Below are 20,287 nucleotides of genomic sequence, written 5' to 3'. Positions count from 1 at the left end.
CTGAAACTGAGACGGAATAATTCTTAATTCTCCAAATCCTTGACTGATTGACTCATTGACTCATTGACTGATGAACTCATTGAATCATTGAATTATTGACTCATTGGCTTATTGACTCATTGACTCACTGACCCATTGACTAGTGAACTCATTGAGTGATTGAATCATTGACTCGTTGACTCATTGAATCATTGACTCATTGACTCATAAAGTAATTGACTCATTTACTCATTGACCCATTGACTAATGAACTCATTGAATCATTGACTCGTTGATTTATTGAATCATTGACTCATTGACTCATCGACTCATTGACTCATTGATTCATTGACTCATTGACATTTATTTATTTATTCAATGATTTATTGACTCATTAAGACATTGATTCACTGACTCATTGATTCATTGACTCTAAGCAAGATAATATCAATTCATTTGGGTCGATATTCATATAGATTTGCCAAAAAGTATGCTATATAAAGCAGGTCAACAAGATAAGATGGAGAGATAAAAACGGTCGATTGCTTTGAATGTCAGCTTACTCAGAGGTCCGCATAGAAGTCTTAAGACTTGGATCTTGCTTAGAGTATTGCCAGTCAACAAAGTTGGCTCAGCCTGGCAGCCTGGGAGTCTGAAAGCTGTGGAGTGTTTGCCAGCGCCTAGGAACGACTCGAGTCGAGTCGACACGTCGTTGAGTCCTCCTTTGTTTGTCTCAGTGACAGAGAGAGGACAACTGCAGCATAAAAACACAGCGTGAGATAGTTAATTTGTTTTCACTTCAGCAACAATATCCCAGCTATACAGCTACGTTCATCTGTCCGGTCCGTCCAGGCTGTCCTGGCTGTCCTGGCTGTCCGGTCTGTCCATCTGTCCGGCCATCCAAGCTGCTCTGTCCCGCTTGGCTTGGGCAACCCGCAGCTACGCTCCGCACGTTTTGGCTCATTTATTTTCAGTTTGACGCCCTGACGCTGCTTATTTGCACACAGACAGCTCAAAAACAAAAAAGAAACGAGATGCTGATAGAAAGTGGAGGCAAAAGAGCGTGAGAGAGAGAGAGAGAGAGAGGGCGGAAGGGAGAGGTAGAGTTCGAGGCAGCGGTAGAGGTAGAGCTAGGGCTGGCAGACAAAGATGTGGAGTAGCCGCTGTCAAACTTATCAAATGGCAGCGCGAAAAAGAATTGTTGCAAAAAAGTCGGTGAATCGTGAATGGCTCTCGTGGGTGGTAGTGCTGAGTGGGGAGTGGGGGAGTGGAGTGCGCGGGCGGTGTTGGGGCGAAGCGCGAGACAGTTGACAATTGCAAAAAATTGTCACAAAGCGAAATTAAAAACGCAAAAACAAGCCGACAGCGCGAAAGACAGAGACAAAGAGGCAGAGGGAGAGGGAGGTGGGAGAGAGAGAGAGAGAGTGGAGTGGAGTGGAAAGACAACACTGAATGTTGAATATAGAGCAAGTGGCAAGAAGTTTTATGGCAATAATAACAACAACAACAACAACAATGTCAGCAACAACAACAATAACAAAATCATCAACGTGAAGGCGGCACGTAGCACAAGTGCGGGTGGCTCAGCGACTGGTGCGAAGTGGTGCGAAGTGGTGCAGCCCGTTGTTATGGGCTGTGGGCAGCTGTCAGTGCAAATGTTTCAATTTGACATCTTTGCCCACTTTTGTCATCTGCTGATGGCGACATTTGCTGGTGGTTACTGCTCTTGTTGTTGTTGTTGTTGTTGTCATTCCAACAGCAGCAGCAGGAGCAGCAGGAGCAGCAGCAGGAGTAGCAGCAGCAGTCGTCAACAACTAGCAGCGAGTCAACTACCTCCAACCACTTAATCCACGTGGGGCACATGCATATTTTAATTAAATTGTTTGCTAGAGCCACTGCCTCTGCCACTTGGTGTGGCGCGCTGCGGGGCGTGGCTGCAGCACGTCTCCTGCCCAAAATGAAGCGGTTGCGGCGCTTTGTCTTCTTCTTGTTCCATATTGCTGCTGCTCGTATTGCCAGCTCCGAGTTTTTGTTGTTTGGTGGTGGAGCTGGAAGAAAAGAAATGGAAAAAGTTGAACAAATTAAAAGAGAATGCAACTATCAGTCGACTTATTGTAAAATCATATATCCACAGCCGATTGGATACCCTGTAATGGGAGTAACACACTATATAGTAGACAACTAGTTAATATGCATTCCTAAGGTTAGGGAGATTAAGAGAAGCTCAAGGGCAGCAAATATATATGAGATACTACAGAGTTAATGTAAGGGATATCTGATGTATTTTAAGTTAAGATCCAGTGCGGTAGATCTTGAGGCTGGCATGGGTTACCTGCTTGGGTATTGCACCTAGGCCAAACAGAAGTTTAAGTTATGAAAGAGCTAACCAATTTGATACCCTGTATTAATATACACTTGCATCTCAGATAACCAGTTACATACTCTGTATTAATTTACACTTTAATCTCATATAGCCAGTTTGATACCCTGTATTAATATACAGTTGCATCTCAGACAACCATTCAGATACCCTGTATTAATTTACATTTGCATATCAGATAGCCAGTTAGATACCCTGTATTACTTACACTTTAATCTCAGATAACCAGTTTGATACCCTGTATTAATATACATTTCCATATCAGATAACCAGTATGATACCCTGTATTAATATACAGTTACATCTCAGACAACCATTCAGATACCCTGTATTAATATACACTTGCAACTCAGAAACCATTTAGATAGCCTGTAATAATTTACATTTGCATATCAGATAGCCAGTTTGATGAATACCCTGTATTAATGAACACTTTCATCTTATCCTAATCCTAGCCATACACTCTACCTACCCTCACTAGTTAATTCATTCTCACACTCCATTCATTCATATTTTCATCACTTTCATATTAGCTCTATGGGTTAGCCAAGTCCAAGTAGTATACTCATTGGATGGGTACGCCCGTACTCTCCTTAGGCAAGCTTCCATTCTGCCACAGGGCATCTCATAGTTGGTCATACCTCACCCAAACACATCTCACATACATACATATGTGCCTCACTTACATCGGCTAATTGCAACCAAGTGAAACCAGTTTTTCGTGCATCAAGGCCGCGTCAAGTTCACTTGATGGGTTGAAGCCGTCGAGAAAGCAAAACAAACTTAAAGTAAAGTTCACTCATTTGAACTGAGAAACAATTAAAGTACAGTGGTACTTCACTAGCACAGTCTCCGGTCGACGCTCAGTGACAGAGCTCTTTATCCATGCGAACTGAGCTCGCAATTCCCAAGCGATTGCCCCTTATGCTCTAGCCAGAGCTTCTTTAAGATTTCGAAATGCCTTTTCCTGGGAAAAGGAAAAAAAAAAAGAGTGCTGTGCTTTTTACTCCGTCTGGCACTGGCGCTGCATGATAAAGCCGAAAATGCTGCTCGCTGGCCCGCCCACTACATCGGGGCCTTCTATTCAGTTACCCTTCAGCCGCCCGCCTGCTGCCTTTTGTGAATAGAAACGCATTTGGTGCGTCTGTCGTGTTTGCCCAGAGCCTGTTTGTTTGCGTTCAGATCAATGATAAAATATATTTTATTATGCTCGCTGCGACAACGGGCAAACAAACCAAACAAGCAGACAGCCGGACAGACAGCCGGACAGCCGCTGTCCCAGCTCCAGCTCCAGCTGCAGCCCCAGCACCGACTGCTGCTCTCGAGTCGATATTGTCGGACTTGTCCGCCACTTGCTCAATATTAATTATGCAGCGCGGGCACAGTGAATCCACAGCCAAAAGACCCATTCGTTATTCGCCGTTTGGCCATTTGGCCAGTTGGCCGTTTGGCCATTGTCATAATTTTGGCAAACGAACAATTAGGTCTGGCCCGAAGCCAGCCAGATTCGATGGGGCTAGTCTGTGTTGTATTCGCTGTGGTCGCCTCTATCGGGCTATTTTGAATGACTGCAAAGTTGTGTCGATTAAATTTGTTGGCTTTTGTGATTATTTTGTGACCAGAGCCCTAATGTACCCCTCTCTCACTCACCCTTTCTCTCTCTCTCTCTCTCTCTCTCTCTCTCACGCTGTCTCTCTGGATATTGCGCTTAGCTGAATTTGGTTTTTGTGCCTGCGATAATGATAAAGTACAGATAGCGGGCTACTGGTCAGCCAGTCAGTCCATCAGTGAGACTTTCCATCCGTCCGTCCGTCCGTCCGTCCGTCCGTCTGTCTGTCTGTTGGTGACAACAAACAAACTCAAAGCTAAAACCAAAAGCCAGAAGATAAATACTCAGCGAAACGAAATGATTTTCTAAGTAAGTGTAAATTGCGTTTTAATTAAAATGTAAAAATAAAGTACACAGCCAGAGATTGAGATACACAGAAAGATAGCGGGAGGCGGGGGGGGTGGAGTGTGAGTGATTGCTAGAAAGGGGAGGAGAGGGGGTAATGGGTCTATGGGTGTATGTGTGTGTGTGTGTGTGTGTGTGTGCTGCCAAAGAAATAATTAAAATTCGAAAAGTTACTTGAAAATGTGTTCGCTGTTGCCGCGACAGCTGCCAGCGCACTTTCTCTCTCTCTCCCTCTCACTCCCACCCATCAGTCTCTCACACTCTCTCTCGCTGCTCCTCCTGCCACACCTACAGCAGCTACGTGCCGTGGTCTTAACTCGATCTAAGCTCGCAAAGTGCGTAAATGTCACATTTCCATTTACTCGCATTTTTCCGTATTTATATTTTGTTCGACTGGCCACACCTCCCGTTCTGTGCACCTCGCCGCCCTCCGCCCTCACGGCCTCCGACTTTGCCGTATCAGCACTTCCGTTCCGTTTTTTATTTCCCATCTACGTTAAATTTTTTTATTTTTATTTTTTTATCTTGTCCTGCTCCTTGGCAAATGCTGTGAAAAATTATTTGACAAACAGTTTTCCGCACGCTTTTCCACTCGTCCCGTTCGCTTTGCGCCACTTCCACTGCCCCTCCATTTCCCCCTCCCCCTCCCAGACCGAGTCCCAGCCAATCTGGCTGAAAATCTCGTTATTTTGTAGCAATTTTTAGTGCCGTCCATTGGGCGGGGCATAAAAATGCAAACTTTTTAATTGGGTTTCTGTGTGATCGCATTCGGTGCGGTGCGGCGGACGGGCCGCCCGTTAACCGGGATGCCCGGGATTGCCGTCCGGATTGACATCCAAGTCCACAAACAGGCCCACGGCCAGGCCGTACGGCCGGACGCCCGGACGGCCGGACGGCAAAGCTGCGTTGATGGCACCAATTTGACGCGGACAGCAAATTTAAGCGGCTTAGCTTGACCAAAGCTCGGCCAGCAACCGAAATAAAAAAAAAATGAAAAAAAAAAAAACAAGTAAACAAAAATAGAACCGAATACTAACCACAAAAGGCCACAAGCTGCTCCGCTCGCACAGCCAGAGGGGCCGTAGCAGGTGCGGCGGAGGGGGCGGGGCTTAAAAATGGTTACTCAGCTAAGATTTGACAAGGATCTGCGTAAATTAAGGCCTGGCTGTAGCCACAGATTTGCCGCGACTTAGGCTTACCTGATCTCCGCTCAAGGCTGTCACATTCACACGCCCACACGCCCACTAGTCCATCGACACGCCCACTCGCACTCACTTTTCTCAGCGTCATAAAAGTAATTGAACTATGTGTGGACAGGTGTGTATGCGTGTGTGTGTGTGTGTGTGAGTTAGTACATATATTGATTAAGCAATTAGCTGAAATTACACTAAGTACACACACATACACACACACACACACACACAGACACACGTATATATAGAGAGGCAGACAGATACAACCAAATCAAACACACACACGCACGCACTCTATCTCTTCCTCCCTCTCTCGCTCTCTCCCTTTCCCCCTCCCTCTCCCTCTCTCTATGTGTATGTTGACGCCCTTTCAATCTTTGCATTTGGTGCGCTTAGCACTGCGCTGCGTAAACAACAAAAAGACCACAACACGCACCACACACACACACACACACACACACACACACACGCACGCACACATAAACCACAGTATACACAATATCTAGCCAGAGAGATAGCGATATTTACAGCTACAGCCATTGCCATATGCTATTTATGCCCAGACACAGCACAAATATACAAAGCCAACGCACCAAAACTTGGCCCAAACAGCAAGGCCAACAGACAACAGACAACAGCCAACAGCCAACAGCCAACGGCCAATGGCCAACAGACAACAGCCTGCCGCCACGGCACATGGACTAATTGAACAGGTTTGCTCAGCTGACACCTGTTGCGAGCCGTTGGGGCATTGCGATTCAGACTCCAGCGAATGTTGACTTGCAGGTGAAATGGGAAGAGTATTCAAGTCGAGGAGTATATTGAATCGAGTCAGATCCCCTTAGCTTACTTAAGCTCCTTTAAGTCTAGTCACAGATCTCTTCAGCTTGCCTATTGACTTACAGCTGTATTCGGCTTGCCAATCGTCGAGTCTTGGATCTCTTCAGCTTACATAGCTCTTAGCTTACCAAGCTCTACCTATTGACTTACAGATGTCCTATAGCCATCGATTCACAGATCTTCTCATACGCCGTCTAATCACAGATCTCTTCAGCTGCTTCGACTACTCGAGGCCTTTTAAGCCATCGAGTCACAAATCTCTCTAGCCTAGCGCTCCCTCCTAAGCCATCTCTCTCAGCTGGCGTAAGCTATTCAGCTTTTCAAGGTCTTTTAAGCCATTGAATCCCAAACCTTTTCGGCTTGTAAAGCTTTACCGATTCTTCAAGCTACAGATCTCTTCAACTTGCAGTCTTCTAAGTATGGATTCTCTTCAACTAGTCAGCTGAACTCTTGTAAGTCTTCCAAGTCTAATCTCAAATATCTTCAGTTTTCCGAGGTCTACTAACCCATCGCATCATAGAACTCCTCAGCTTGCAGAGCTGTGCTAAGACACTGAGTCACAGATCTCTCCTCACTGCACAGATCTATTTATCGACAACACATCTGTTTAGCACCGACCTCTCCTAACCCATCTCCCTCAGCTTCTTCAGTTTCCCTTAAGACACTCAGCTAGAGACCTCTCCAGCTTACTTAGCTCTACTTCTTGACTCACAGATCTATCCAGATTTCCAAGCTCTGCTAAGACACTGAGTCACAGATCTCTCCACCTTACAGATCTCTTCAGCTTACCGACCTCTCCTAACCCAACTTTCTCAGCTTCTTCAGTTTCCCTTAAGACACTGAACTAGACAGCTCTCCAGCTTGTATAGATCTACTTAATGGCTCACAGATCTCTTCAGCCTGCCGAGCTCTTCTGACGTAATAAGGCACGGATCCCTCCAGAGCTATACACATCGACTCACAGGATCTCTCCAGATTTCTAAGATATCGAGTCAAGCCAAGCTCAGTTAAGCTATTGAGTCACAGAACCTTTCACCTTGCAGAGCTCATATCACATCTCTCTAGAGATCTGTATCTGCTTACATAGCTTACATAGCTCCCATTGACTCTCATATTTCTTCAGCTGAGGGAGCTACTTAAGACTTGCAACTATTAGCTCCTCTACTACTACAACTACCCCACATTACACTTTATCACATCTGTCACATAATCTGCATGCAAACTGGTTATACTCGCGGTCGCAGAGTGTATTCATACTATAAACTGCATGCCGGCGTAGAACTATGTCCGGAAAGTCTTTCACGTACTTTGTTTGCATTTTAGTGCTGAGCTTTGGCAGAGCTTTTAAAGGCGGCACAGTCTGTCGCGCGGCTTGTGGCACTGAAACGGCGCCCGGAGCCGTGACTGTGGCTCCGGCTATGGCTCCTGCGACTCCTGCTCTGCGACTCTGCCTGGCTGCCATCGCATGTGTTGCCATCGATTTGGCCGTTTAACATTTATCGCCCCCAACTGCCGTCGCTCTAATGACTGGGCCAATATATATGGCCGGCAATTTTGCACTGCGTGTCACCTGCGCTGCCCAGATAAATCGCACCGGGAGCCGAGCGTAGCTAAACGGCCAGCAGCTCGATAAGGCGCCATCGGCAGCGCATAGAGGGGAAGAGGGGAAGGTGGGGGCTGTAGAACTTAGCAAAAGTTTCACCAATGGCGATTTGTTGGTTTATGTGCTGTGAATTGAAATGCAGCCAAGAATTTCGTTGCCTTCAACCAGGTCTGCTGCTCCTCCTCCAACTCCATCGCTGGGGCTAATGCAAAACAAATCGAAGCCAGGTGTTGGCCACTGAATGGGCTGACTGGGTGGCTCACTGCATATTATCCATATCTAGATATGTATGTACTATATATATATGTACGTATATTAATTTATATATAGAGTCTATAGGTAGTGTCAACCTGCCCATTGTCAAGGATGGCGAGGGGGCTGGGCGTAAGCGTGCTCCTTCTTTGTTTTATCTGGGCCAAAACAACAACAATAAAGAAATTGCCGGCGCGCTGAAGCGTAAGCGACATCCCATGCCCAAAGTGCTATCTGTGTCCTATACTGCTGCTCCTGCTCCTGCTCCTGCTCCGACTCCTGCTGCCGCTCCTCCTGCTGCTGCTGCTACTGCTGCTACTGTTCCCGCTCCTCCTGCTGGGCCGGGCACAACATTGTTGACCCCAGCTGGTCCGCTCGGTGTCCAACTTGTCGCTGCGATGATTAATGGCCACCAAACTGATAAATCAACTTTGTCGCTGTTGCTGTCACTGCACAAACACGCCGCAAAACGCTGCGCCCCAAACATAGACATACGTACGCACACAAACACAGAGAGAGTGTGAGAGAGAGAGAGAGGGAGAGTTCACACACACACACATATTCCGACACTTGCGCACGGATGAAAATTCGATTCGATTCGTTTCAATTCGTCGCGGCTCACTTGAGTTTTAGCTAATGTTCAATATGCCACGCCCACTCAAGCACACACACATAAAGCACCTTATTGCGACATATGCAAACACACCAATTTCAACGTCCTGCAGCATTCGCCCTTTATCCCCAAATTGCATTTCATTGTCTGCCGGAAATTATTTCCAGCTAACCAAAAACAACAAGAAATCCCCTGAAAATACCCTGTAGTTGAAGGCAAGACAAGGAGTTTTGTTTTGCCAAAAACGATCAATATTTTTCGATTTATATTTAATTTTTTGTATATATATATATTTTTAAAGATTGTTTTAAATTTGTTTATATATTTTATACTGTTTATGACACTAAATATATTTTTTAATTGTAATATATTTTTAATTTTTATTTATTTATTTATTTTTTTTTTATTAATTTTTTATATTTTTTGTCCTTCCAAAAGGAGTCTGGTCCTTCGATGGCCAGTGTATAATATTTATAAAAAAAAGTAGACAGCAACTTGCGGTCTCTCTGAAATATACGAAGTGCTGGCACCGGTGTTCAATTTTGTACTGAATTTATTAAATTTAACATGAACGCAAGCGCAGCTTGCACAGTAGAGAGCGCACCTATGCGCATCTAACAGCGAGCAGCGAGAGAGCGATCTTTTGGAGAGCGACACTCCCGTGCTAGCGCGTACAATAACAACTTCTCTGTACAGTGGTTCAGCTTCAAGTACTTAACCTATACAATTTCGATAATAATTCAATTAATAATTCATAATAATTCAATTTCTTATAATAATATATAATAATATTTCAGAAGGCAATATCCAAATGCCTTAACATCGGCCGCGTTGAAAGGCCGCAGGGCTTCAATAACATGGTGTATTAGTGGAGTGGCAGTGGTGCAACGCGATGAATTGCCCTTTTATATGTGCCATTTTTTGTCTTAACGACAATTACGCGCACTCTACCATCTCCTCCGACTATGGCTTCCGTCACCACGCCTAGCATCCACTGTTGTGGAGGAGCGTTGTCCTCTCCCACGAGCACGACTGCTCCGACCTGTATGTTCTGTCTCTCCTTCGTCCATTTTGACTTCTGCTGCAGGCTGAGCAGGTAGTCCCTTGACCAGTCGTTCCAAAATCGACGCTTGATGTTGGATGTCAGCTGCCATCTTTTTAATAGTGTCAGCTTGACGTCGTCGACTGGCTCTGTGGACGCGATTGGCAGCGGCACGAGCGTTGCTCCTATCAGGAAGTGCCCTGGCGTGAGCACTTCGCCGTCGTTGGGGTTGCTGCTGGGAGCGACCATTGGCCGCGAATTGAGCACGGCCTCGACCTCGACCAGCACGGTGGCCACCTCGTCTTGCCGTAATCGAGCGCTGCCCATCGCTTTCAGCAGCAAACCTTTGGCGGATTTCACCGCCGCTTCCCAAAGGCCGCCAAAATGCGGCGCTCGAGGAGGGATGAATACAAACTCCATGCCCCGCTCCGCAGCAAACATTTCCATGTCCGCTGTGTTGCCATGGAACGTAGCTTTGAGGTCCAGCGTGCGTGCAGCACCCACGAAATTGGTGGCATTGTCGCAGTACAGCTTCCGGACAAGCCCACGTCGACCAACGAACCTGGATAAACACATTAGAAATGAATTTGTGGTTAAATCGGTGACTAATTCAAGATGCACTGCCTTCGAAGTAAAGCAAACAAATATGGCAATATACATTTTGACTGGCGATTTGCCCCGAATTCCCAGCGAAACTAGTATTGGACCGCAAAAGTCCACTCCACTGATCTCAAATGGCCTATTTCCATGTAAGCGATCAGCGGGAAGATTGCCCATTATTTGGGATAAGAGTTTCGGCTTGTAGCGAAAACAATGTACACATTTTCGGACTACTGCACTGCAAGCCTGTCGAGCATTGACCAGCCAAACCTGCTGACGAAGCAGGCCCATTAGTACTAGGGGATTGGCGTGGCAATGAGAGTGATGCAAATGCTCCAAATAAAGCGTTACGAAACGACATTTTTTTGGAAGCAACAATGGGAATTTGGCATTATGTGCTAATGGTGCCTTCAATAAACGACCTCCTACTCGTAGCAACCATAACATACGCCTGCCATGCTGATGTGGGTGCAAAAATGGTGTCAGTTTTTGCAATGACGGTTGCAACACGACTGACTTCTTTATTTTCTTTATTTCTTCGCTGAATTCAATGTGTTGAATTACAGATATAACTGCAAGGAATGCGAAGCTTAACTCAGAAGCTGTAGGAACAAGTGAAGAATGACTTTCTTGTTTTCCATTGATAAAGCGGAACATATAGGCAACGATGCGGATTAGCTTAGAAAATGATGACGTTGACTCAATAAGATGTACGATAGGATTTGCTACCTCATCGACCGCGATCATAGTAATTGCAGTTCTACGCTTCTCTAGCAGCTCTAACTCCTTTGATAGGGTGATTTGTGGGTTGGCTGGCCACCATGTGTCAGAGAGCTTTAAAAATCCTGGTCCGCAAAACCACAATGATGTTTTAAGCTCCTCAACTGAACATCCCCGAGATACAATATCTGCTGGGTTGTCTTTCGTTGGTACATGACGCCAAGATACATTAGTTGTCAACTCTTGGATGGTTGCAACGCGATTAGCAACGAATGTGTTCAAGCTAGATGAATGCATTCGCAGCCAATGAAGCACCACCTCAGAGTCTGACCAAAATGTGACTTGATTAATAGGACAATCAAGTACTTTCCTTACCGCATCCCATAAGGTAGCTAACAATTCTGCAGCACACAACTCCAGCCGCGGAACAGATTTTGTTTTCAAGGGCGCTACCTTAGATTTAGCGACTAGCAGCCTGGTAGTGATACCCTTATCTGTTTGCATTCTTACGTATAAACAACAACCGTAAGCTCTCGTTGAGGCATCAGCAAATCCATGGATTTGACATCCTTTCGATTTAAGTGTGCCAACGTAACGAGGTATATGCAACGAGTTTAGATTTGAGAAACAGCTAGTTACTGCCTCAAATTCTTGCCTCATTTGAACAGGCAATTGGTCATCCCACCCAAGTTTGTGCAACCACATTTCCTGTAAAAGGACCTTCGCACGAGTTACGATCGGACTTAACAAACCTAAGGGGTCGTATAACCTTGCTACAAATGACAAAACGGATCTTTTGGTCTGTTGAACTTCTACTGGACAGTTCATGGAATATCTAAAGCTGTCATTCATTGGATTCCAAATTAATCCCAATGTTTTTGTGTCCTCTTGATGACCAATAACTATATCGTTTCTAGCTGGTTGTGCTGCGAGTTGTTTACAATTGGACGACCATTTTGTGAGAGGAAATCCAAACTTTTGAAGAATTGCGATCAAGTCTCGATGCAACAAGCACAATTCTTCGACGCTATCTGCTCCTGTCAACAGGTCATCAACATAGAAATCTCGGGCTAACGATCTTGCAGCAGCTGGATGAGTGGAAGCATGCAAGTCGCTTAGATGTTTTAAACATCGAATTGCTAAGAATGGAGCAGTCGCTGTCCCGTACGTTACTGTGTTTAATCGAAAGATTTGTAACGGATCAGTGGGCGTTTCCCTCCACACAATAAGTTGAAAGTTGCGGTGGGACTCGTCAAGTTCAATTTGACGGTACATTTTAGCGATGTCTGCTGTAGCAGCCCAAGGACGAAGTCGAAATCTTAGCAAAGTCTCCCATAACTGCGGCTGGATGGTCGGACCCACCATGAGTAGATCATTCAGCGACAATTGAGAGGAGGACTTGCTAGAGGCATCAAACACTACTCGAAGTTTAGTGGATGCGCTGTGCGGTCTTAGCACGCATTGATATGGGATGAAATAATGCGGCTCTCTCGGAATTTGATTGTTAGTTGGGCTCATGTGACCCAAGGCCAAGTATTCTTTCATAAAGTCAATATACATTGGCCGAATGTCTTCTTGCTTGCTCATTCTTCTTTCCAAGGCCAGAAATCGTCGCTTGGCTGTGTCGTAAGACGTACCAAGACAATGTGGGCTTGATTTGAATGGCAGCGACACTCTGAAACGACCCGAGGTAGTTTGGCAAATAGTCTCCACAAATGACTTCTCGCACAGTTGTTGCTCTGGGGTATACAAATTCGAATTAATTGTATTTGGCTTTTCTTCCAACTCCCAGAACTTGCGAACTATTGAATCTATAGCTATGTCGTCGTTTACGACGCTAATGAAAGTCGACGAACTAGTAGCTGCATTCAATGTTCGGCAGCGACCAGATACAATCCAACCAAAGGCAGTCAATTGCAATGTTGGGTTGTTATCGGATCCTTTTATTTTGCCTTCTCTTAATATATCAAAAAAGATATCAGCACCGAGCAACAAATCAATACGTTGCGGCTTGTGGAATTGAGGATCAGCTAATTGTACATTATCAGGTACCTTGATCTCTTCAGTGTGCTTCTCTGGTTGATACGACGAAATGGAACGTAACACACCAAAGTCTGTTCGGATTTCTATGTCGTCCGTTCGGGACGCTATCGAAGTTTGAACGCTGTGCCGAACAGATGACTGACAATTAGCAATGCCCAACAATTGAATCCCAGATCTTTGCCGTTTTAATTTCAACTGTTTTGCCAGTTCTTCAGTTATGAAATTTACTTGCGAGCCGGAATCTAATAAAGCTCTAGCTAAGTGATAAGATCCAGATTGATCTTTTATCTTCACAACTGCAGTTGCCAAAAGAACTTGATCAGAGGCTATCCGTGCGTGATTTACAGATGAAATCTGTGACGAAGTGACACGAGGGACTGCTGATACAACTGCTGAGCTACTTTGAGCCGCTTCAGAGCTGTATCTATGCAGTATGGTATGGTGCGGCTTAGAGCACACACGACAGTGGGCTGATTTGCAAGCAGCCACTGAGTGTCCTGTTCGCAAACAATTTATACAGAGCGGATAGCTCTTTGCGAACGTAAAACGTTTCTGGCAAGGTATTGCTGCGAACGACGAGCACGAGTGAATGAAGTGATCGTTCTTTTTACAAAACACGCATTTGGGACTCTGCGGCTCACTTGGCAGAGCGACAGCTAGAGAAGTTTTCCCAATTCTTTTCTTATTATCCTGAGCTACCTTACGACGTGGACCAGATGAGTCTTCAGCACTTAAATGCTGATACCGTCTGTTCAAGGCAGCTTCACAATCTTGCCACAATGGAAGCTTATTGTAGTCAAGATTCTCTTCCCACCTAGAGCGCGTGCCAGCGTCCACTTTCATCATTACCAAATGGATGAGCATGGCATTCGAAATCTGCTTATCAGATCCTAGCGATAAAAGAGATTCGTAAATGGCACGGACTGAGTCTATCAGCATGCGCAAAGATGATGCTGACGGTTCGGACATGTGTGGGAGATCAAATAGTTTTGAAATGCTGTTAAAAAATATGAGACACTGATTGTCGTACACATTTTTTAAAGCAGCTAACGCTTTTGGATAATTTGCATCTGTCACCTGATATGCCTTGACAGTGCCTAATGCTTCTTTGTCCAAGCATGACAACAAGTGGTTAAACTTTTCTATATTTGATAACCCTGGCTCGTTGTCGACTAAACTCTCAAAAAGTCCAATGAAATTCTTATATTCCGAATATTCTCCGCTAAACTTTGGCAGCTTTATATTCGGTAGATTCCTAGAATGTGACACTGAGCTAATCATTGTAGAGTTAGCGGGACTCTCACTTTTAGGTTGGCTATCACTACCTCGCTTCATAAGAAGTGCTTTTGTCGATACACACAAATCTTCTAACGTTGACCGAGGCACTAAATCTGCGTTAATGTCGTCCAACTCTTGTTGTGTCTTAAAGGCCTTTTCTATGTAGCGGTTCAATATCTCAAGTCGACATTCAATTTCAAATGGCTCTACTGGTTTAGTGTAATCTTTTAATGATTTATTAATGCGTGTTATGTCGTTTGTAACATTTTTGTAAACGGCCAACAGAGCTTCGACACGCTCTGATGATGACTCGTCCATAGACCTATTCTTTCCTCGCTTGTTAGTCATGATGCTATAAGTGATGCTCAGTTGAAACCAATTTCAATCGAAACAAATAAAAGTTCACTTAATGTATGACAACAAGCGAAGAGCAATTCAAGAATGTTAACAAATGCGCGCGATCGTAATAAATCTCAATATATTACGCTGGCAGTGTTAAACTATACTTGAGTGACTGTTACGATATAGCGAAGACAACAACCAAAATGTTGAGTGACTATTTGGGCAAGTGGTCTATTGAGTTATATTTGACTGTTGAGCGACTGAGTGCAATGCATTCATAAGCGAGAGCGCGCCGGTATGAATGCCAAAATATAAGTGCAGATCGAGCTCATACAATGAGCGCAAAGCGAGAGTGCAAGTTTTGAGCGCAAAGCGAGAGCGCTGCTGCGTGTGCAAGCGTGGGTGCAAACGATATTGCAAGTGAGTATGCAATGAGCGCAAAGTGAGCGCGCACTAATATGTGCAAGCGAGACAGTAAAACGAGAGCGCAACTATAAGTGCAAGCGCGAGTGCAAACGATATTGCAAGCGCGCATGCAAATGATGAGCGTAAATTAAAGCGAAATTTGCTGTGTAAGCGCGAGTGCAAACGATATAGCAAGTGAGTATGCACTGAGCGCAAAGTGAGCGCGCACTAATATGTGCGAGCGAGAGCGAGCTGTGAGCGCAAGCGCAAAACGAAAGTGCGAGACGAAAATGAGCAAAAAAACTGTAACACACTAGCGGCGCCAAAGAAAACTTGGATTATGCGAGGCAATAGAGATTGAATTATTTGCAGATCAAAGGTCAATATGCACCTTATTATTATTTTTATTTATTTTTTTTAAATTTCAATTTGAAATAAGCTCAACACAATGTACATAGGCGTAGATTGTACATACATTAATATTTTGTATGTCTCAAGTAATGCATTTATTTATTTATGGCTTGCATTACTTGGTCATCTATGTGCTCTATGTATTTATGTACTTCCCTGATTATCCACAAAATCCATAATCCAGCTTCCTTCAATTCCAGAGAGTGTCCACCCGGGGGCGCCAAATATGTCCTTCCAAAAGGAGTCTGGTCCTTCGATGGCCAGTGTATAATATTTATAAAAAAAAGTAGACAGCAACTTGCGGTCTCTCTGAAATATACGAAGTGCTGGCACCGGTGTTCAATTTTGTACTGAATTTATTAAATTTAACATGAACGCAAGCGCAGCTTGCACAGTAGAGAGCGCACCTATGCGCATCTAACAGCGAGCAGCGAGAGAGCGATCTTTTGGAGAGCGACACTCCCGTGCTAGCGCGTACAATAACAACTTCTCTGTACAGTGGTTCAGCTTCAAGTACTTAACCTATACAATTTCGATAATAATTCAATTAATAATTCATAATAATTCAATTTCTTATAATAATATATAATAATATTTCAGAAGGCAATATCCAAATGCCTTAACATTTTTCTTATACTGATTCGAATTTTTATTTTATTATTTTATTATTATTTATTATTTATTATTTATTATTTATTATTTATTATTTATTATTTATTATTTATTATTTATTATTTATTATTTATTATTTATTATTTATTATTTATTATTTATTATTTATTATTTATTATTTATTATTTATTATTTATTATTTATTATTTATTATTTATTATTTATTATTTATTATTTATTATTTATTATTTATTATTTATTATTTATTATTTATTATTTATTATTTATTATTTATTATTTATTATTTATTATTTATTATTTATTATTTATTATTTATTATTTATTATTTATTATTTATTATTTATTATTTATTATTTATTATTTATTATTTATTATTTATTATTTATTATTTATTATTTATTATTTATTATTTATTATTTATTATTTATTATTTATTATTTATTATTTATTATTTATTATTTATTATTTATTATTTATTATTTATTATTTATTATTCATTATTTATTATTTATTATTTATTATTATTATATTATATTATTTATTTACTTAAATATTTCTAATATTGCTTTCATATGTGTTTATTTTTTATGCTTATAAACTTGTATTTCATACACTTATGTATATTTTAGTTAATATTGTAATTATTCATTAATTTATTATACAATGTATATTTATTCTCATAATTACTCTCATCTCTAATGTTGTCTGTGACTTCCATTTGGAACCATCACATTTCAACAGGTTTACAGCATATCTCCAAGTCGATCACTTTGACTTCTATGTGCTGCATTAGGGCACACAAAAAGTGCATTCGATGGGCCGAGGGATCTGTTTGATGGACCTGGACCAACAATAGACATCGGTGCATGGCCTTAAAGTCACGTTCCGCTAAGCTCTGCACGCATTCACATTTACATTCACAATCACTTGCACGTACACATTCACATTCCCGTTCACATTCCCGTTTACATCCACATCCACATTCACGTTCACGTTCACGCTCACATTCAGGTTACATTCATTGGCATTGCAATTTGGCTCATTAGACACATTTCGTTGGCAATTAAGTAAATAATTTGTAAGCCGCAAACGTTGCAATAGCCGCGGCGGCTCGACTGCGGTGCGGCCCAGTTCAGTCTGGGCAGTGAACCTCCGCTGTGCGAGTACCTTCGGTGTGACCCTGTCCCCCCCCCCCCCCCTTTCTGCCCAGGGCGCCTCCCCCAGCACCGGCGGCCGTTTATTATGTCGCCGTCGCAGTTACAGCTCGCCTGCGGTCGCCGCTGTGGTAATTTATGTTACTGCACCAAGTAAATGCCACCAAAGCACAGCAACTCACATGCACACACACACACACACACACATGGGCAGTGTGTGCGCTTTTGTTGTTTTGTTTGCCAATTGATTTGAAAGAGAGCACAAACCTCAACAACATCGTCCAATGCGAGAAGCAGCACAGTGGCTAGCACCATCCTAAGCCACCCTAACCCAACCTGACCCACCGCACCACCTTTGACCAGAGACCGCTGCACGCATTGTTTGCATATTCAGCCGAAAAGTATGCAACGCACATATTTAAATGCTTCAAACACATTTGAGGTTTTCCATCAACACATTCAGCTCTGCGGCTCCATAATAGAGACTTGAAATTCCGGCAAATGCTCGCTAATAGGCTTACGCCCTAATAGTATCGCTGATCCTCTATGCAAACTATAAGCGGTACAGAATGCAAATTTAATATTCGCTCTAATTGAACAAATTTTGTGGATTTTATTAAGCAAGTGTGCGGCTACCTCTGCCTTAACTGACAACTGAATCTAGTTTTGTATTTAGGGATATCTGAGGTGATGTATATGAGAATAGGACGTAAATATGTGGAATAGTATTAGCTATATTTGTAAAATCGACTGATATTTGTTGTTAATAGCGCAAATGGAATTAGGCTAGGTGTAAAATTAAATTCCAATCAAGACGGTGCTTTGAATTGATCGAAATATTAAACCATTCATCCGTCCGCTCCAACAAACAGACGTATGTTCATCGGTCCTTCTATCCGTCCGCACTTTCATCCCGTTGTCCGCACTTCCAGCCGTCCTTCTATACGTCCGTACGCTCGTCCATCTGTTCATCTAGCTCTTTGTTCGACCGTCTGTTTGTTTGTCCGTCTGTCAGTCCGTCCGACCGTACATCATCTTCGGATCAAGACAACGATCTGGATGGATCGAAACTATTAGTTCTTCCATTCATTCGTCGACCTATTCATCTATCCGTCGCATCGTTACGTTCGTCCATCTGTTCATCTATCTCTTTGTTCGACCGTCCGTCGGTCCGTCTTCCCGTCTTCTGATCAACATGGCGATCTGAATTGATGGAGCTAGTGGTCTTTCCACTCATACATCTATGTGCTCATGCGTCCATCTATTTTTCAGTCCGGCCTTCCATGCTCACATCCGTCTTTCAGTTCCTCATTCCGTCCATACGTGATTCCTTCCATTCGCGATTCCTTCCATACGTTCTTTCTTACGTCCGTTTATATGTTCGTCTATCTCTCTATCCGTCTGTTCGTCTGTCCATCTATTCGTACATCTACCCGTCTGCCTGTCTGTACATCGCTCCTTCCGTCCGTCCGTCACTTCTTCAACCCACCCATACAGCTGCCCGCTCCTTGTCTGTCCTTTATCCAATCTTCCGTCCGCCTCTCCCTGAATGGATGTTTGAGGGTATCTACTAGTCGGACATGCTCATCAACTGCACTCTAATTTTTTCCATTTTTTTTTTTTTTTTACCACACATGCGAAGTAGATTTAAGCGTTTTTATGTTTTTGAATGTGTCTGCCCATTTTTTGTCGTCTCCCGGACAGATTCGCAACACGCTTAACTGTTCCATTAGTTGTGGTGCTGCTGTCGTGCCCGCCCGCATCTCAGCTGAACCCTGGAAGCTGGCCAGCAATAAATGTGCAGCTGTCTCGGCTGCAACATGCCTGTTGCCTGTTGTCTATTTGCTGGCTGCCGGCTGCCCACGGCCTGTTGCCCAGGGCCTGTTGCCGGTTGGGCCGGCCATCAGTCATGCAACTAATCTGTGAGTCCACGTTGGGCGTGGCATCCGATAAGCGCCATGTTGTTGATGTGTCCGAGCAGATCTATGGCCATACGAATAAGCGTGATGATCGGCCCCTCTCTCAGCATTTGTGAGCCCGCCGGACTGGCAGAGAGCAGGAGCAGGGGCAGGGGCTGGGGCTGGCTGGCAGCGTTATCGTCATCGTTCGCTACTTGTTTATGCATGTCATTGTTTGCATGTAAATCCGAGCTGGCTGCACCCCAGGCAGACGCAATTTCAGCATTCCAACACCCTATACATTCCCCATTCCCTATTCCCGCCCACCCACGCAGCCGAACTCGCCCCAACTACCTGTACAAGCTCTGCGCCAATGGCATTGGCTGCCTCTTAAAGTCTTAAAGTCTTCCGGCGATGGCGCTGGCGCTGGCTCCGTCTCTGGCTGCCAATTTAATTGAATTATAGCTTGGGCGTGCGCGTGGGCGGCATGCGGCGTGTGGGCGTGGCTGGGTAACTTCAAAGAGCTGCTGATACGAACAAAAGTATGTTGCCGCGTGGAATTTCTTAACAGTTCCGGACACTGAAATTAGAAAACGACAACTTTCGCACAGTGGGGCAAAACAAAAAGCTGAGCACACAAAAAAAAAAAAAAAATCAAAATTATCCAAAATATTTTTAAGACAAACTGAAATGCAATACAGAGAAAACGATCTATAGAAAAATATAAAAATAAAGCTTATGTTAATCTTCTGTTATTCAACACGATTTATGCTTTCATTATATTTTTAAAGAACTTACAGTGTAACTAGCACAAAGAATATTAAATAATAAATATCAACTGAATTGAAATAAATATATATCAAAAATAATTTCTTATTCCAAATCTATTTACATGTTAGCCAACACTATTTTTGGTTCAATTATAGGGGTTCTGTTACATATAATTC

The 20,287-nt window shown here is 43.5% G+C and overlaps 1 protein-coding gene across 1 annotated transcript; it reads right to left on the bottom strand.

Annotated features, from left to right (window-relative positions):
* Positions 1-9,574: 9,574 nt before the first annotated feature.
* On the bottom strand, positions 9,575-15,876 carry LOC122757588. The gene is made up of 2 exons (XM_044010147.1): positions 15,812-15,876; positions 9,575-10,418 (listed from the first exon to the last, which is right to left on the bottom strand). Exon 2 carries the CDS (start codon positions 10,301-10,303, stop codon positions 9,680-9,682), a length of 624 nt encoding a protein of 207 aa, XP_043866082.1. The 5' UTR covers positions 10,304-10,418; positions 15,812-15,876; the 3' UTR covers positions 9,575-9,679.
* Positions 15,877-20,287: the final 4,411 nt, after the last annotated feature.

This window comes from Drosophila mojavensis, unplaced genomic scaffold, assembly GCF_018153725.1.
Source record: "Drosophila mojavensis isolate 15081-1352.22 unplaced genomic scaffold, ASM1815372v1 contig_136, whole genome shotgun sequence".
Taxonomy (NCBI): domain Eukaryota; kingdom Metazoa; phylum Arthropoda; class Insecta; order Diptera; family Drosophilidae; genus Drosophila; species Drosophila mojavensis.
The sequence above is the reverse complement of the archived record's forward strand: the minus strand, read 5'-3'. Positions and strand labels throughout refer to the sequence as shown.